This window comes from Lycium ferocissimum, chromosome 9, assembly GCF_029784015.1.
Source record: "Lycium ferocissimum isolate CSIRO_LF1 chromosome 9, AGI_CSIRO_Lferr_CH_V1, whole genome shotgun sequence".
Classification (NCBI taxonomy): Eukaryota; Viridiplantae; Streptophyta; class Magnoliopsida; order Solanales; family Solanaceae; genus Lycium; species Lycium ferocissimum.
Window position 1 is genome coordinate 35,177,917 of NC_081350.1, and position 13,547 is coordinate 35,191,463.

The 13,547-nt window shown below is 34.6% G+C and overlaps 1 protein-coding gene and 1 long non-coding RNA gene across 2 annotated transcripts; one reads left to right on the forward strand and one right to left on the reverse strand.

Annotated features, from left to right (window-relative positions):
• Positions 1-1,194: 1,194 nt before the first annotated feature.
• On the forward strand, positions 1,195-2,827 carry LOC132030444 (transcription factor TCP9-like). The gene has a single exon (XM_059420078.1). It carries the CDS (start codon positions 1,422-1,424, stop codon positions 2,481-2,483), a length of 1,062 nt encoding a protein of 353 aa, XP_059276061.1. The 5' UTR covers positions 1,195-1,421; the 3' UTR covers positions 2,484-2,827.
• A 9,549-nt stretch (positions 2,828-12,376) lies between these two features.
• LOC132069451 (uncharacterized) lies at positions 12,377-13,329 on the reverse strand. Its single transcript, XR_009417786.1, has 2 exons — positions 12,756-13,329; positions 12,377-12,680 (listed from the first exon to the last, which is right to left on the reverse strand). It is a non-coding gene; the product is annotated as an uncharacterized LOC132069451 (long non-coding RNA).
• Positions 13,330-13,547: the final 218 nt, after the last annotated feature.

Sequence of the window (13,547 nt, forward strand, 5' to 3'; positions counted from 1 at the left end):
ACTGAGAGTTGAAATGAATAAAAAGAAGAAGAAAATCGAAATAAAAATTCCAAACCCCAAAAATGAGGTCATAAATGGACATAATAAGATTATCAAAAAAGTATAGTAAATCACAAATATAGAACATCATGAGTTCATTATTACTCTGTCCCCTCATCCTGAACTTTCTCTCACAAATAGTTTAAATATACATTAGGTTCAATTTTTTAATCCTTCCGCTAAACTTAATTTGTTTTAAGATATTGATTGTTTTAGGTAGACAAAACATTTATTGGCTCTTTTTTTCTTTTTCTTTTTCCACATGTACTTTTACCGCTCAAATTACTAATATGGTTGAGATTAATTTGTTTTAAGAGATACATAAAATGTAACTTAGACAATTATTCAACTTAAACTATTAAATGTCATTTTTAAACACTGTAAAAAATTAAAAAATAGTGGTAAATAATATGAAGTGAAGATAGTAAGAAAAATGAAATACTCAATTTAAGTGATTTACGAGTCATAGCTAATAGGTTTCGCTGCCCATTTGCATTTATAGTGTGTTTGGTAGGAAGGAAAATATTTTTCTGAAAAATAATTTAATTTCTTATTTATTTTTAATTTTTGGTAAGTAAGAAAAAAAAAATCACCCCAAAAACATTTATATGTAATCTAGCAAACACTATGAAGGTGGGATGGGGTGGGAGTGGTGGTGGGTAGTAAGGTGGAGAATCGGTGGGGGTTGGGGCGTTTGGTGGGTGAGGAAGAGACAATGAACTTGAAATGTTACTTATGAAACTTGTCTCCCCTTTTTTCATTGGGAAAGTTACTTTCTTCATTTTTAAAAAACTTATTTTTCTAGTAAAAAAAATTTCCTCCATACCAAACACACTCCTAGTCCGTGACATAACTCAGGGAGTGTGATGAGATGATTGAGATTCTCCCACCTTTAATTAGACCAAAAAATAAGTAAGAAAATTAATTATATTTCGATAAAACATTTTCATTTCATACCCAACACACCCAAAATGAGTATTCATTTTCCTTGCTCTATTTTCACTCCCCATTACTCTTTGACAAAAGAAATTCACCAATTCATTTTGAGCCCCCACTCTAAGGCCCCTCCATATTATGGTGGGGACCTTAGGGCCACATTTTCTTACACTTAATTGTAGGACCATATGTGGCAGTAGCCACCATGTCCACTGAGAAAAAGTCACACTATCCCTACCCACACTTCACCTTACACGTGTCACCATCTCACTCCCCCTTTGCTTAAATACCTCCTAACTTCAACCGTCTGATTCATCCTTCTCAATTCTTCCTCCATTTCCACTTCACCTTTCTTGGTTTTTTCTCATCTCTAATTCACATATCAACAAATTTTTCATTGTTATTTCACTGTTTTGAGTGAAAATAAATTCTTCGTTTTCTTAAAGATGTCGACTTTTCAAGAACCAGATGATGAGTGTGGTACTTCAGAGCTTAGCAATGGAGTTACCGATGAGAAAAAAGTGGTATTTTCAGCTTTAAAACAAGAACCATTTGATTCTGATCATCAAAATTTGGTTCCGTCAATGGCAGCCACCCCACGGCGGTCTTCCACGAAAGACCGCCACACAAAAGTAGAGGGACGTGGCCGAAGGATCCGAATACCCGCCACGTGTGCGGCTCGGATCTTTCAGTTGACCCGAGAATTAGGTCACAAGTCTGATGGAGAAACTGTTAGGTGGTTGCTTGAACATGCAGAGCAAGCTATTATTGAAGCTACTGGAACCGGAACTGTCCCGGCGATAGCGGTTTCCGTTAACGGGACACTTAAAATTCCGACAAGTAATGGGGAGATTGACGAGAATAATCCTGTGAAACGTAGAAGGAAATCAACGAACTCGGAGTTCGTTGATGTGGGAAGTTTGAATAAAAGTGGAGCAAATGTTTCACAATTTGCTCCTGTGACCGTAGCTGCGGCCCCCACCGCTCCTCCGCAGGGATTAGTACCCGTGTGGGCATTGAGCAGTGGGGGTATGATGGTACCATCCAATGCCATTTGGATGATACCAGCTACGGTCCCACCAGCTCAATTAAACGTCAGTGATAATAACAACAACAACAATAATAATAACGTCTTTCAGTATCCTCAGTTATGGACGATCACTCCTTCAGTGACACCTGTTTTTAATTTGGCCACAAGGCCGATATCATCTTTCGTGGCTGCAACAGCCACGAATATTAATGGTCCGCCACCAATAATGATGGCAGGACCGTTAGGTATGAAAGAGGAAGTGGTAACAACTAGGGGGCCTAAAGTTGGGTCGAACGCGTCTAGCATGGCCCCAGCTAGTTTAAGTTCTAGTGGAGATAGAAATAACAAGAATAATGACGTTAAAACTCATATGTTGAGAGATTTTTCACTTGAGAGTTATGATAGAAAAGAGTTACAGTTTATGAGTCCAAGTGTAAATCATCAACAAGAAGATCAAGTTACATCTTCAAAGCCATGAAGTCATGAAGATAGAGTTGGCGGATTAATGGGCGATCAAGAAGGCCCACGGCTTGGACCGGTGACCTTCATTGCACTTGGAAGGATGCCTGCTTAACGTCAGTTCAGGTGGTCGATCCTATGTCATAATTTATAGCAGTAAAGATAGAGACAGAGTTTAGACCAAATATGCTCGAAATACTCTGTATGTACATACTAGAGGAGATTAGCAATCCACCTTCTTTTATTTTTTTTGATTTCCGCAAAACTAATGTTAATTAGAGGTTGAATGATCTATAACTCTACTCAGAAAATTTCCAGTAAATCAGATAATAACTGTTAATGAAAATGTTTCTTTTCCATCAACTTTGTCATAATTTATCTGTCTATTAAGAGCTGACTGTTTGCATTATTTATTATCTTAATTGTCACATCTATGAATCCCTAATGTCTAATTCACTGAAGTGGAAATCAGATGACTTCCAAATTAATCTTACAATCATACTGCATTACGTGTCACATAAGTGTCTTTTTTGCACCTATAGGCCACATTTGGTCTTTTAATAAGAACAATATCAAAGTGAATTCTCATCTGCAGTTTAACGGATACTGCTTTTAAACTGTAATACAAGAAGCTTTAAATTGTCCTTACAAAAATAAAATACTTGGTAATAGGAATAATAGAACATTTGAACAATATAACACATTCTGTATTCTTATTTATCCAAATTTAAGAATTCACAACAAAATTTAAATAATTTAACTGTCGCACGTTGAATTTGTCATTCTTCTTAAAACTTGTAGTAATTGATAAGAGTTAAAATGTAAACTGTTAATTCTATCCTAATTCATATTCTTACTTTTCTCTTGAGATTTTCTCAAACGCTTTACGTTATTCCTCTTGTACTAAATAATATTATTAGTACAGTTTTCACAATTTTTAAAGTACAAACTTTTGATATTTTCTCAAAACTAGAGTTTCCATGTGTTAATATCTTTACTGCTGAGTGGAGTACTATATAAGAGGAACAATGTACTTTAAATTTAATAATCTTATTTGACTGGGATCTGGTTTTGGGAAATGAGCGTAATTATAAAGTGGAGTTCTGAAAAGACAGGTTTAAGTGCAGTGATTAGTGTTAAAAAAGTGTTGGAGACGTGCACGTGAGTATCGCAGGTGTAAAGTGAATCAGGACTTGAGAAGTAATGGATCAGCTTGGGTTTGCGTGGTTGGTGGGTGTGGCCCACGGCCCACCTATTCTAGTGGGTCAAACTCCACCAAATGAAAGTTTCTCCATCAAAAATACAACTCATGACTCCCTCTTTGAAGATATCAAATTTGTATATATTCTTCGAATATGTAATGTGCTAACTCATAATCTAGTTGCGTCCCCTATTTCCCTTTTACAAAGAGTTTTTAGGGATTCTGTTTTCTCAAGTTGGGTACATTTGAGACATATTGAAAAGTAATGTAATGCAGTTGTTTATGAGAAAAAAACACTCTTTTAAATCAATTCTTTAGTAAAAATTTCATGAGTTTCACTCTGTTGTTTAAGTTATAAATCTCGGGTTGTATTCTTCTTTGAGTACTCATAATATTTCAACTTCAAACGTGAAAAAGGATTTTGAGGTTTGAAAAATATATTTTAAGAGTTTTTCAAAAATTTTACTCAAAAATGATCAATTGTGATTTTATGTCCAAACATAACTTCAACTATCAAAATATCATTTTTTTTTTTTTAACTTTAACTTTAACTTCAAGTACTTTTAGGGGTCGTTTGGTACGCGGACTAATTTATTCCGGAATTATAATCCCAAGATTATAATCTCGGGACTAATTTATTCCATCTGGGAGATAGGATAAATAATCCCAAGGTTAATGGGATAAGGTGGAATATTCCATCCTTAAGATTGTGCTTCATTTAATAAATTTATACCTTCTACCAAACATGATACAAAATTAATATCAAAATTAGTGCTGGAATATCTCAGTTTATACCATGTACCAAAAGAACCCTTAATATATGAATGAACCAACTCCCATGCGAATGTCAACTTAGATTCACATATTAAATATACATAGCATATGACCATATTTTTAATATCTAGTGCTTGTATAATATCTTATCTCAAAATATATTAATCAAAAATAAGAATGTTAAAATTTAAAATACTTATAAAAGATATATTTTTCTAAAATTATTTAGAAAATAATGATCTATATGAAATGAAGGGAAAGGTGGGTTGGCGAGAGGAACGCTTATGAATGCAAAGAGGTGGTGGGGCTGGGTTCCAGCGGTGAAGTGGGACCAGGGGCGTGCTTCAAGGACTGTGGGCCGATGAAATTATATGTCATATTTTAGTACTATGGCCCGATATTTTATTTGGACAAATGCAAAAATACCCGATTTTGAAATAGCCATTTAGATCATATCAGCAGTGCGTACAAATTTACATGTTTATTCATTTCGAAACAACTTCAGACATTTGGATAAGTCTGAAGTTTTATATAACTAAAGTTGTTCACGCACATATGGATAAGTTTATACACATATGGTTGAAGTTCAATTATTTTTACTTGAACTTTAGGCATCGCTTTAAATATATACATTTCCGACATTTTTCTTTGAAGTTAAACTTTGTCAAATCTAATGTTTGACAAATTATTTTGATGTGGGTAGACGTTTAGGGATCGTTTGGCGGGAGGGATAGGATTATTAGTCTCATGGGATTAGAATTATCCCATGTTTGATTGGTGGGATAACTCCTTTGATATCTCACTGAATTTCATTCGTATGGGATAAAAAATGAGATAAGTTATCTCATATAGAGGGTGAAATAAATTATCCCATTCTATTCTACCCAATCCCATTTATATGGAATAAGTTATCTCTTCTACCAAGCCACCCCTTAAAAATCTTCTAAAAATAAGTACTGATTGAATAGGAGTATCCAGACTCCAGATAAGGTACCCGTGGAATTTTTACCTTAAGGTGGGGATAGCTATTGTGGTGGGCTCCATCAAGGTTCAAGCTCTGAAGTGGTCCACTGATAAAAAGGGCAATTTGCAGGATTGTCCTTGGCTGGCGTGGTCTTTAATTTTTTTCCCTCAAATAACTGATCTTTAATTTTTGCCTTTTGCTAAAAGCTTTTTAGTTTTGGGTTTGAATCTCATTCAGTTAAAAATTTAAAAGAATTTTGTAAGGCATAAGTTGAGATTCGTAGGACATAAATTGGATTTCAAATTCTGCCTTAAGGGAAAAAATATATATTTTCTTTGGAATTTTACAAGCCTTTGTCTTAAGGCCTAATTTTGGGTAAAAGTTTGCTCAAAGGCCTAATTTAAGTTGCACCCCAACTTATGCCTTGCGAGTCCCAACTTCTGCCCTGCGAATTTCAACTTACGCCTTGTAATTTTTTTTACCTAGACTGGATTCAAACTCAGGATCACTGGGTATTCAGCGAAGGACAAATGTTAAAGATCACCAATTTGAGGGATAAAAATTAAAGACCACCGCAAAAGATGGACAATCCGCTCAAAATATATGCTGATAAAAGGGACGTGGGCTCTACTTTGTGCCATAAGACACGGTTGTTACTTTGGGCCCAAGGAGGACAATGGCTCAAATTCGATGGTGGGACATTTAGTTATTGTTGGACCAGTACGAAGAAGTCGATGCCACGATAATATACAAACGTGGTTGAATCGGAATTGCGTGGGACCATGAAAGTGTGAGCTCTTCAGTGGTCCCAGTCCCAGCATGTGTATGGCTCGTGTCCTTGGTCCAACTTGTACCTGACTGTAAAAATTTTGTGGGGATCCCAAATTTTAATCATGCAACAGTTGATAATGTAATGTTAATAGTTTGTGAAGTTTTCGCGGATTGCACTTCAGACTAAACCTGTTACATTTTTTTGCACGGAGTGCCCTTCTTTTGGGCTGGTCTTTATATTTTTTTTCATTTATGTCTTCTTTAATTTTCTCGCCGCCGTTTTTAATGAAAGTTTTTTGATTTAAATTACCCTTACCCCATTAAAACTCTTTCTATTTCGTCATTTGCTCTTTTCTTTTCTTTTTTTTGCTTCTTTCCTCCTCTTTTTTTGTGTTTATCTCATCTGTTTCTAAAACTTAGGTACAAATTTGGATCTTTTGCTCGTTTCAATATTTGTTTTTATGTTAAATTGTTGTTTGTTGAATTGATATCTTTGTCTTCGTCATTTTTTATATTTAATTGATCCTTTTTTATTTAAAATTATAGTGTTTTGTTATAGTGTCTCTACGATTTTTTCAACTTTAGTTTCGTTATGTATGTATATATTTTGATTTTTTGAATATCGTATTATGATTATGAATGTCGTAATATATTTTAGCTGATTTTGATATGCATTTTGGTTTTCTTGTTGAATCTTTGAAGTTTTGCACTCCGCTTGTTGACTTTTTATGTTGTTCTTCTTTGTTTTTGTTTAATAATCGATTTTTTGAAGAATGTTTTTGTCTCGAGGCAACATATGCCAGGTCGGTGAGTTTATGATTTTTGAAGGCGAAGTTATGTCGGCTCTTCCGGCATAAAGTTATGCTTGTTCCGACATAACTTCATGAATTAAGTTAATTTATGTGTGTCTTGATTTTTTGGTATTGTCTTGTTAATAATTTTGATTTTTATGCAATCTTATGTGTTATTGGTGTTGTTTTGTTAATAATATTTTGTTTTGGTTATGAAAAATGAAAGTTTGCCTCTCGCATACTTTGTAATTTTGTAAAGTGAACTTCCGCCCTCCGTAGACTTGTCTAATTCTTAACACTTGTGTATTTTTTTTTATTTTGCTTATGAAAATGAAAGTTGCCTCTAACAAAGATATTTTGTTCTTTTGTAAAGTTTAACTTCGCTCCTCCGCATACTTTTCTAGTTTTAACACTTGCGTAAATTTTGTTTTCTTTTATAAAAATGAAAGTTTGCCTCTAACAAAGATACTTTGTTCTTTTCTAATGTAAACTTCTCCTCTCATACATACTTGTCTAATTCTTAACACTTGTGTATTTTTTTTTATTTTACTTATGAAAATGAAAGTTGCCTCTAACAGCATACTTTGTTCTTTTGTTGTTATATCCCGTATTTTGAACGACGGGACGATTCGGGTTAACTATGATAAGTTAAGGTCAGGACCATTCCGGGATACGAAGTCGAGACGTTTGACCTTCGATTTTGTCGTAAGACTTAAGTGTGTATGATTTTATTGACATGGATCATTTAAGAAAGAATTGGGACCAAAGATGGAATTATGAGAAATGGCCAATTATTGAAAAAAAAGGAGAGAATGAAATAGGGCCATGTGGCCTGCCACCTTAGGAGTGGGCCATGGCCACATGGTTGGCTATATGAAAAGAGAAGATGACTTAAGGGACCATTATTTCATCTTTTCAAGACTTAAGAAAAATCAAGAACTTAGAGAAGAACAAGCTTCATCATTCGGCCAAGAACAAGAAGAAGAGAGACCAAGATTAAGCCTTCCCAAAATTATTTCTTCTAAGCAAATCTACTAATTTGAGGGTGCTTGATAACGTGGAGTTGTCGTTTCAAGCGTTGGATTACTCGTTTTCATCCTTGGCCAACTTTAGACAAGTGAAGGAGTTGTGAAGAAAGGTAAATTTAATCATGTTTTATGAGTTATGGAAGGTTTATGTGTGTGTTGTATGTTGATATGGATGAAATTTATGAGATATGGTATGTTAGTGTTGTAGCCGTTTGGTGTGTTGTGTAGTAGTAGAAATGGATTAATCGTATTTAGTATGTTTGAGTGTTGTTATGAAGTGTAGGAAAGGATGGAAGTCATGGAAGTTGTGTGATGTTGTTGTGGCCGAAAATAGACAATTTTGTATGTTAAAGAATGAATTTATATTATGTAGTGTGTTTGGTTATTGTGGTGTGTTGAAACGAATAAAAATCATGAAGTGTGTATGTTGGTATGTTGGCCGAATAAGGCCCTTCATGTGTGCCAAGAAATGAATCAACTTGTCCTTAGAGTTTTGGTTGTTGTTGTTATGTGGATTCTATGTTGAAAGTGAGAGTTTGATGACTCAAATTGGTATTGTAAGTGTTATGTAAATTTTGATTTGGAAGATTTGGTGCCTTTAGTGTGATTTTTATGTTTATGGAAATGACATGGGTAGAGTATGGATTGTTGAAGTAAATCATGGTTTGAAAATAAGGAATGTGTTATGGATGTGTTCTCGGGTTAAGGGACAATTTCGGGTGACTTGGAGTCTTTGTTGGATTGTTGGAAATATTGTGTGAATTGTTTAAAGAGTTCTTGAATATTGTTTGAATGGTTTTGGATTGGTAATTGAATTGATTACATGTTGGTTTGTAAGTATGTAGTTGTAATAAGCATAATTTATTGTTGGATTGATTGTTGGTGTTGTTGTGTTGTTGAATTTGGCCGAGTTGAATTCTCGGGGTTGGTCTATTTATAAAGGAAGTCGCCCAATTTTCCGTAGGATTATGTGTTAGTTTGGAGATGAATTTCTAAATGCTTGGTTGACGTTGGTATTTATTGATGTTATGTAGATCTTGGAGAGTTCGAGATATAAGTTTGATTTGGATTAGCGTTGTGGGCGAGCGAGGTATGTAAAGCTTAACTCTTCTTTCTTTTGGCATGTCTTAGTTCAATATAGGCTACGATACTAGCCTCGAGGAAATTCCATTCTCACAATCCGAGCATGTCTATGATTCGCGTTTGTCTTTTGGTAGTCGTATGTTGATGTGAGAAAATATTGGTTTTGATGTTGTTGGAAAAATTGATTCTAAAGTTGCACAAAAACTTGGTTTTCAAAAGAGTCTTATTCTTAAACGATGTTGAAACTACGAACGCTCATAACTTTCGACTAAGGGCTCGGATTGCCTCGATATCGTCGTGGGAGGTTGTATGACGTGTGATGAGTATGTTTTCCATAGGCGGGCCCGGCTCGGGTTGACACTCGTCCGTGGGTCCCGCGACCTTCCTTTTGTACCTTTCGATGACGTTTGAGAGGGTTTGGTATGACGATTTTCCCGACTCCCAAGTACGGTCATTTTACTTACTTTTTGAACCTATGATAATGATTTTATGCATATGGTTACTCACGACTCGCTCGTGCGGTTTGTTGGTACATCGTTGCCGGTTCCGGCCGGTTTTCTTTGCGTGCGCACTATGATATATTCTCGGTGTTATCCGTGTTACGGTTCCCGAGACCTCGCCATAGGCCGGTTCCGTTTATGGAGTTATGTGTCGTGATATGGCTTATGATGGGTTGTGATGATGTGTTGCGTTCGGGGTTGTACGGAGATTTGAAACCTTCGGTGTTATCTTGTGTTATGGCGCCATCGACGAAGTGGGCGACCATATTTTACGTGCCCTTTTGCATGCTTTCTATTTTAAAAATAAACATTTGGCATTTTGGAAATGTACTTACTTTAGTGATTTCGTTTCGAGTGTGACTCGGTTATTTCATCGTATTTTTCGCTTTGCATACTCGACATATTTCGTATCGACCCCCCTTTCTTCGGGGTCGCGTTTCATGCCCGGCGTGTGCACTGACGACCGGTTGGCGACCCGCCGCATTAGGAGACCTATCTGCTCGTGTTGGAGTGCTCCTTTTATCTCGAGCCTACATCTTGGTACATACTCGTTCGTTGCATATATGTGTGTGTGTTCGGGGGCACGGCGGGGCCCCCGTCCCGTCATATGATTTCGTTGGTTTGTTTAGAGGTTGTAGACGTATATGTGGGTTATGTGCCTATCCGGTACGGATGGGTTTGTATATTATATGTTTTGGGCCGGTGCGCCATCGGACACCCCTTGTTTCGCTTTCGATATATGTATATATATGTGTTTGAGTTTGAGATGTGTTTGAACGGCGTTTGATATTCATATGTGCATAAGCCAGCTGTGTGTGATTCGGGTTTGACGAATGCATTTGAGTGCCCAACTCGGGCACTAGTCACGGCCTACGGGGTTGGGTCGTGACATTTGTAAAGTAAACTTCTGCCTCCTCCGGCATATTTTTCTAATTCTTAACACTTGCGTAAATTTTTGTTTTGCTCATAAAAATGAAAGTTTGCCTCTAACAGCATACTTTGTTCTTTTCTAATGTAAACTTCTTCCTCCTCCGGCATACTTGTCTAATTCTTAACACTTGCGTATTTTTTTTTATTTTACTTATGAAAATGAAAGTTGCCTTTAATAGCATACTTTGTTCTTTTGTAAAGTAAACTTTTGCCTCCTCCGGCATACTTTTCTAGTTCTTAACACTTGCGTAATTTTTGTTTTGCTCATAAAAATGAAAGTTTGCCTCTAACAAAGATACTTTGTTCTTTTCTAATGTAAACTTCTCGCTCTCCTCCGCATACTTGTCTAATTCTTAACACTTGTGTATTTTTTTTTTATTTTACTTATGAAAATGAAAGTTGCCTCTAACAAAGATACTTTGTTCTTTTGTAAAGTAAACTTTTGCCTCCTCCGCATACTTGTTCGAACTTTGTCTCGATTATTTTTTGTCAACCGAAGTTACTATAATTTCAAGTCTAAGTCATTGAGCATTGTATACTAATCAAATGGAACGTATAAACTAATCAAAATCGAACAAAGCAATAAATTTGATCAATTCTATGTTGTTGAGTAAAATTATGATTCGCAATGTGAATCTCAACCGTATATCGATTGTTTAGTTCATAGAAGATGATTTGTTGTTATTTTCAAATATTAACAAATCTAAACTTAATAAAGCATCAAATTAAGTTGAATTACATTCAATTGAAACGCTATATATTATGTATTTTATCTTTTTTGATGTTGTAGCAAAAAATCAATGGAGATTTCTCCGGTGAAATGTTGGAACGATGGAACGATTGAAAGGTTTGTTGTTGAAATGATGGATAGGTTTAATTGGATGTTTGGGGTTCATACTGAGACTTTGAGATTTTTATATGTTATGGGTAGGGGTAGTAAATTCTTTTTCTTATTATCTTTTAGCTTAAAAGGGCAAATATTAAAGACCACGCATTACGGGAGCAAAAATTAAAGACCAGCGCATTTGAAGGGCATTCACGCCAATTGCCCAACCTGTTAACCGGTTTGAACCGGACCGGACCGGTAACCGATTAACAAACCGGCCAGTTTCCGATTAAAAAACCAGAACCGGTGCCAGTTCCGATTTAACCGGTTCCGGTTTGCCGGTTAAAAACCCGAAACCGGAACCGGTCCGGTTCAAACATGTCCAAAACCTCTTTTTTTTTTTTTTTTTTTTTTTTGTATTGTATATATATATATATATATTATAGTATTTATTAGTATATTGTAGGTATATTTACATATGTTATATAAGTTTATAAGTAAAGTTTATATATTTATCGACTAAAATGCTAACAAAGATATATATATATATATATATATATATATATATATATATATTAAGTTATATGCTTAAGTTACACTACATATACTTAAAATATAGTAAGAATATACTTATATATATCAATATACTTAGGTTATATATATATATATATATATATATATAAGTATATACTATATATACTTATAACTTATATATTATAACTTAAGTTATTTATAGCTTAATTTTAAACATATACTATATATACTTATAACTTATATATTATAACTTAAGTTATTTATAGCTTAATTTTTTTCTAAGTTTATAAATTCTTATATATATATATATATGTTTAAGTTATATATATACTATATATTATAAGTATATTCTTAGTATATTTTAGTTATTTTTCAAGTATATAACTTTCTAGTTTTTAATTTAAGTAGATGTATATTATAAGTATATTCTTAGTATATTTTAGGTATATTCCTAGTATATTTTAGGTATATTCCTAACTTAATATAAGTAAAAATATGAACACAAGTAAATAGAAGAAAGCTCAATGAGCCATATATTTTATTCATTCTTGGATAACATTTATTTGCAAGTTGTAGTTTTTTTTAACTTGCAAATAATACATGAGTTGCAAAGAAATAGTAGAATAATAAAATCAGCAATTCTCAATCATTTGGTTAATTTTCCCCATATCATATTCGGCCATGGAGATATCTTCAAAGCCTTCTATTTGGTCCGGCCCACTTGCTATCAAATCTTCAATCTCTTCCTCTTCGCCTTCCTCCGCTTTTAAGTTTTGGTTGCGTCGCTCCGATCTAATCCAATCGCGAATGCACACTAGTACTTGCAAGCTAAAGCCGGATAATGAGTGTCTATGGTCTCCAATTTGTTGTCTTCCTTGGCTAAAAGCACTCTCCGAAGCCACGGTTGATACTTGAACTGTAAGGATATCTCGAGCCATTCTTTAAAGTATCGGATGACTTGCCTTGTATTTCTTCCACCATGCTAAGACGTTCAACACATCTAGTTCCTTGATATCCACATTTGGCTGCATCAAATAAAAGTTATATTTATCAAAGTTTGCACTACAAGAGGGAGTTGGCTGTGAATGTAAAACTTTTAAATGCGACAAACCCGACAAGCCCTTTTTGCTACTTTGAGAAGTAGTAGGGCGTGGAGCAACGGGTGTAGCATATTCTTCCAAATTAGAATAATGAGTAAAAACTTTTCTAAACTCGTCATCCATAGCGAGTTCGGCTTCAGCTAAAGATGGTTGAACTCCCTCTTCAATTTCTAAAAATGTATAAATTTGACCAACCAATGCTTTAGTATAAGACACTTTTAAACAAGGATTTAAAAGAGAACCCAATATAAATAAAGTTGGGATGGGAAAAAAATACTTCTTAAATTTTGTTGTCATATCAAAAATAGCCGCTTGATAACCGGGTTTATATTTATACTCTTGTAAAACTCTAGCTATTTCCGCTAAGTAATTGTTTAGAAAAAGCAAGAGTTGCATTATAAAAATTTTCTAAGAGTTCAACACATTCCTTAACATCTTCCCAATGCGTAAAATTTAACCAATCATTATTATTAATTTTATATTTGTTGTGAACTTGTTGTATGGGAATCCTATACTCATATGCTTGTTGTAGCATAATGTAAGTGTAGTTCTACCTAGTCTCAATTTCTACTTGAATTTTT